Genomic DNA, 6000 nt, shown 5'->3' with positions numbered 1-6000 from the left:
CAAGACGCCATCACTTCTATTCAAGTTAGCTTTCGGTATGAAACCAGTTTTTCTAGAAAGTTGAGAAACATAATGCCTGACTTGAAGATACTGGTACCATAGCTGAGTGGGCCAGTTAAAGTTAGTTTTGATCTCTAAATAAATTAGAAAAGTTTCTTTACTGAATTGCTGGCCAATTGTATGTATTCAACAGTCTACCCTTTTCTGAGCAACACCCTGGGGTCAGGGCTACCCTATGTTCATGCAGATTTGCTGCCAAGCAGTAGAAAACCTTCATGTTCAAGCCACCTGTATAACATGTTCAGCTCTTCAGAGTTTATCTAAATTCAGGCGATAATGAGGACTTGCAGCAGAAAGTGTATAATGGATGGATCACCCACACATGAAAGCCAGTGAGAGGCTTCAAGAACTACTGTGTACAAAGGGAAAGAGCACAAAGAGGTCAGGTTTACAGGAAGTCTTTATTTTTAATTACAGAAGCTTTTGTGCACCATTAAGACCATGTTCTCTTGAAAGCAGCTGCCCGTTTCCCCCTCACATCTATAGCAGGGCTGAGGGATGATCAAGAGTTCTGCCTGCGGAGTTAAAATGGCTCCTCTCACAAATAAGCTCTACATAGGTATTTATACTGAGCTTGCATAATAGAATCTGAATTACTTGAAGGAGCATCCTTGCCCAAGTTTTTTATGCCAATCATTCCTGACAAGAAGGAGGAACATTTTAAAAACTCACTAGGATTGGGGCTTGGATCTAGTTTAATAGACATGGGGCTGCGCTATCAGGATAAATGTCATGCAGCCAGTAAGGCTAAGGGAAAGATGCTACAGCTAAGGAGAGCTGGATGTTCTCCTCACTGATGCACAGGGAAAAACCTCATATAAGGCAGATGCTTTGATAGCCACTACACAAACTTTCATCACATGGAGTGAAAAACTGCAGCTGCTTTGTATCTTTCTATGCTTTTGAACATGAAGTACTTTCAGATCCTGTACTAATTCCAACAGAAAAGCTATACGTCATGGTTTTGTATCTCATTCAACTTAAAAAAAACCCAGTATTGAGGCCGTACTACTGGAGAAAGTAATGGAAAGGTAAGAATTACAGTTAAATTTAATCAAGTTAGTTTCCTAAGATGTCTACCCAAAAGCATCCCCAACAAAACACGAACATGTCCACATTGAGACAGCTCCCGCAGCTCTTGCCACACAAGCTGTGCTTTTAGATTGCCCTCTTCTTTGCTACAATGACGAGGCACTTAGGACCAGATCCTCAGCTGGTATAAATCAACATCACTCCACTAACTTCAGCTGAGCGATACTGATTTACACCAGATGAGGATCTGGCTCTTAAAAAACTTACTTCCAGTTGTAAGTGGAGTCAAACCCCAAACCTTCCTTCTTTGGATTATACAAGAAACATTTCAAAAAGGTAGTTTTACTCTTCACTTACAAGTCAGTAAAATTTAGGATGGGATGTTTAAATAAACCCAAGGGATTGAGAGGCCCAGGTCACATTCACTTGCAATCCCTAAATCTCTCAGACGGCTTTAAGAATCTGAGCCTTTGTCGTCTTGTCCCAAGTAAGGGCAGAGTGCTCAAGAACACTGCAGTAAAGTCAAAACCAACCAACCATGGAATTTCAATTTAGTCAGCCTATTCTGGTTTATTTATTTTACAAGTAGACACAAGGCTGTTAATTCACAATGGAACAAACTCCACGCTACACCACTCCCCACCCAACAACCCCTCTGCTCCAAATGCACAAAGAACAGTACAGTTTTAAGGCTTTTGTTGAGTCACCATTGCAGAGGAGTTCCCTAAATGGCAGCAGCACTGTGAACAAACCTGAAGGCACAGGACCTTCAGAAGGGAGAGGAGAGAGAGAGTTCTTGAACCGACCTGGACATCTCCCCCGTCCCCACCCAAACAAATCTCAGGATGCTTAATCAAAACCATGGCAAATATTTTCAGCTGGAAAGGTTTCTTCTAGTACCATATATGACGTTTGCAGTGCTCAACGGCCTAGGAGAAAGAGGAAGAGAGGTGTGAAAGAGAGGCCTGCATTGACATGTTATAACATAGCCAGTGTCAATTTGCACGAATAGCTTGGAGCACCAGCACCATTCAGGATTTCAGAGCAAACTGATATTAAATCAAACTCTCCTGCTTTTCTTTAGTGGTCCTAATTAGCACTGTATGAGATGCTTCACCAGGAAAGACTGGGGCAAAGGAAGCCATAAATACAGGAAAGCCCTGGTTTGATGTATGATTCTGACCACTCCATTGCCACGGGCTAAGGAGGACTGCATCCCACCACAGGAAACAACTCACAGCTCATTGACCTGCTCTGGTTCTTGCACTGCTCTTGTCACCATGGTACCTGAGCATCTCTTATCAGTTAACAACAATCCCTTCAGCTCATCAACTGGCTCCATCAACTGGAAGGACAGATAGCCAAACAAGCTAAGGCTCCATTTATACCTTAAATAGGGAGCCTGAACTATTGACAAAGGGATCCGGGAGTGGGAAATTAAGGCCTCTCCCATACGAACACAGTTAAATGTTAACAGAGCTAAAATTGGATATTGTTTATTCCCAAGCTGAACTTCTGCTTTACGCAACTCACCCCTCTGTACTATTGGGTAACAGCCACTAAGTGCTTATGTTGCTGTGCTAACCCTTTGTGCTGGTATTAGTGAGTCAGTGGAGTTTTCTACAGGAAGCTGTGTTGAAATTAGCAGCTTGTATACACATCTGTATATGCACCAGCAACCATTCTGTGACTGAAACAGTCATCCAATATGAGGATGGAGCATGGGAAAAGAGTAAAGAGACTTGATCATACAAGTATTCAGCAACTGAAAGATTTTTCTACCTAGCTAGTGAAGAAGAGAGGCTCATGGATCTGCAGCATTAACTTGCCATGTTATCTCACCCAGTACTCCTGACCCTGGTTGGAGCAGGGCAAATATTTGTTCTCCATAAAACCTCCACCCTTGCTTTTTCCTGGGCAGAGCCAGACAATTGTCACAGGTCATGAAGATGCTTTGTACTATGGTAACTTTGGACAGGTAAGAGTGCAAGGTCCAGAGGAAATGGCCAAGCCAGATGTGGGCTAAGCTAGCTCCTTCTATTTCATCTATGGATGTGACCAACCTTCCTCCCAGATGATCTCATTCCTTTAGGATGTATTTTTAGTCCCATAGTCAAAACTTTAATCTAACTCCTCTGTATTAGCATTTGTGGATTTCTCCAAAATAATCTCAGATTCCTGGCACCCAAGGGGTTAAAAAGCATTTGAGTGAGCTGGTTACACCTTCTGAGCCTCTCAGCTCCAAGTCAACTGTTCAAAATTGCACCAGTGAATTATCGACAGTGAAGCCTCAGGTTTTAGAAGCAGAAGAGTCCCATTAGGTCAATCCCACTGCCAGCACAGGATGGTCACTCCAACAGAACATCTAATCCTTTGGCCAGCGTAATAGGAAGTGTTCTAGGAATGGCACATTTACACTTCTTCTGAAAGGGCCTGAGCGGTAAGCAAGAGCTGGCAAGCCTCTAGTCTATTCCCACCAGGTGAACCTCCCTTTCCCAACAACCAGAGACCAGGCATTTGTAGTTCTCTCTCACAAATGTGGCCTCATTCTCCTCTCATTTACACCAACATTACAATGATGATAATCCATTTAATTCAATGGAGTTACTCCTCATTTAGGCCAGTGTACGTGAAAGGAGAATCAGGTTCAATATTTTTAAAGTACTGGTACTTTAGTTTGTTGCCCATTAATTTAACGGCATCTCAGACTCTCCCCTCTGGGGGAATCTCTGGTGACTTACATTGCATTTAGTTGCAGTCTCCATGTTCTTACACCAGTAGCTTGGGCCCCACACACATGGATCTTCACCCATGAGATCCTCTTTGGATGGTACACAAGCTCCTATTTTCTGTGCAGTGAAAGGAGAGAGAGAATGAAAGGTGCAGTTATGTCTTCCTGTTTACCATGGGCATCAGTGATCTCACTTCTTCCCCGCCATGATTCAGTGCCGCCTGCACAGTAATGACTATTTCCAGTGGGGGTTCGAGTGTGTAGACAAAGCAGAGGCAGTGCCAGGAGTTTCCAACACCATAGTGCTAGACTGCTATAGCCAGTTGGGTCTGTAGCTGAATGAACAGACTTTTGAGAAGCCCCTTGAGAGGACACCAAATTTCAGACTTTAGATAATTTCAGCTTCTATGCTGGCTGCAGATTTGTTGATCTACTATTGAAGATTGCATTTAAAGCAGGGACATGCACTTCACACTGCATTACATGACAATTACGTTTCCTGCAATTGAATCACAGGGCAGGGAGGAGAATAACGATTTGCATGTTTAATCTTTGCAAAAGGTAAATACTGTAAATCTATTTCTTCTTTTCTGGCAAAAAACCAATAGTCTATGAACAGCTGCCCTTTCACGAGTCCATGCAATTGGACAGCTAAACTTCTAGTATACTTCCCCCAGAGCATATGCCAGCGGAACTACTTACAGTGCACACAAAAGAAGGATCCATTATCTGTACCAGGAGTCGTAGGGCTTCTGGTTCATAGTGCAGCACAATCTCATCACACTGTAACAAGAAGAGATGGCATGGGACTGAATGCTCTGCTAGACCATGACGAGATGAAGACAAAGTACCCTGATTCAAACAGAGGAACCCCAGATTGTCTTGTGATTTACAGATGAACACGTTTCCATTGCGATTGGGGAGGAAGTGCTTAGGGAGAGTCGATCAGCCCTTTAGAAGTGTGCAGTGCATCACTACAGATCAGGAAGATTGTACAGGCTATTGCTTTCCTTCCTTCCTCACCCCACACTCTGTATGCAGTGAGGCAGGTAGGAGAAAGGGAGGAAGAGAGGGAGCTCTTATGACCCTCTGTTGAAACACAAAACTTGCACTCCTGTGCAGGAGCTGGCCAGAAGGTGGCCCTGCCCTGCACTCACATGCTATAAATGCGTCAGTTATTTTCAGCAGCTCAGTGCCAAAGTACTGAGACAACCAAATGCTCTTAGGCAGCTAGTCTGTAGTTCTGTTATGACCTTTTCCCCCCAAGATGCAAAAGTGCGGCACCAAGACTGCAGCCATGACAGCTTTTACCCAGACAGCAAAAGGATCCACAAACGCATATTGCTACACAAAGGTGGATTTTTAGACTGACAGCTCAGGATAGGTGCCAACTCCTTTTACCCTCCTCCACACGTCCCTCTGACTGTTATTGCAATGACTGAACAGCTCAGATACCGTGCAATGACAATAAAGGACAGGATAGGATACATTTCCTGGGCATGACGATGTACACCCGAGTTACCACATGAGGCATCTATCTCTAGAACAGTTCTGCAGTGATGCTTGTCTAGGTGGCTTTATACATTTGTCCATTTTGTATTGTGCTCAGATTCTGATTGGGAGGCAGGCTGCCACATATCTAGGGACAGGTGCTGCCATCTGATCTGCCAGAGATCAACTTGCTCTGTACCCACGCAGTTTATTTTGAACAAAAAGAAAGTCTGTATTATTTGGTGCTGAGTAAGAGGAGAGAGATCCCAGCAGGGATTTAGAACTAATACACATTCCAGAGTCTCAGCTGCACTGTGGCCAGTTTCAAAGCAGAGTCACCAGCCCATGAACCTTTTCATGATTCTCCAAGTTATCATCTGCTGGAGATGGAGGCAGTCAGCCATTTCAAGCACAGAAGCCACTGCGAAGACTCGGATATTAATGCCCAGCCTCAGTGCACGTGAATTTGTTCTCAGTTGGATTTTAGAAAGGATAATCTAAAATATATAGGTGTAAAGCATTAAGAGGCGGGGGAAGCAGCAGATAGGTGACAGGCACTATGGATGGGGTACAACAGTGGTTCTCAACCAGCGGTACAAGTACTCCTGAGGGTATGCAAAGGTCTTCCAGGGGGTACATCAACTCATCGAGATATTTGCCTAGTTTTACAACAGGCTACATAAAAA

General features: G+C 43.8%; 1 protein-coding gene across 4 annotated transcripts in view; it reads right to left on the bottom strand.

The window, feature by feature from the left end:
- Window positions 1-442: 442 nt before the first annotated feature.
- Window positions 443-6000, bottom strand: part of LOC102941244 (prosaposin) — a 48278-nt gene continuing 42720 nt past the window's right edge. For all 4 annotated transcript variants that reach the window (XM_043551005.1, XM_043551006.1, XM_027834884.3 and 1 more), the window contains exons 12-14: window positions 4526-4606; window positions 3834-3941; window positions 443-2021 (exon numbers count right to left, since the gene is read on the bottom strand). In XM_043551005.1, the coding sequence (XP_043406940.1) occupies window positions 1986-2021; window positions 3834-3941; window positions 4526-4606 (225 nt within the window). In that variant the 3' untranslated portion in view covers window positions 443-1985. The remainder of the gene's footprint in view (window positions 2022-3833; window positions 3942-4525; window positions 4607-6000) is intronic.

Source organism: Chelonia mydas, chromosome 7 (assembly GCF_015237465.2).
Source record: "Chelonia mydas isolate rCheMyd1 chromosome 7, rCheMyd1.pri.v2, whole genome shotgun sequence".
Taxonomy (NCBI): Eukaryota; Metazoa; Chordata; order Testudines; family Cheloniidae; genus Chelonia; species Chelonia mydas.
Note: the sequence above shows the minus strand (reverse complement) of the source record. Positions and strands in the feature narration are given on the sequence as shown.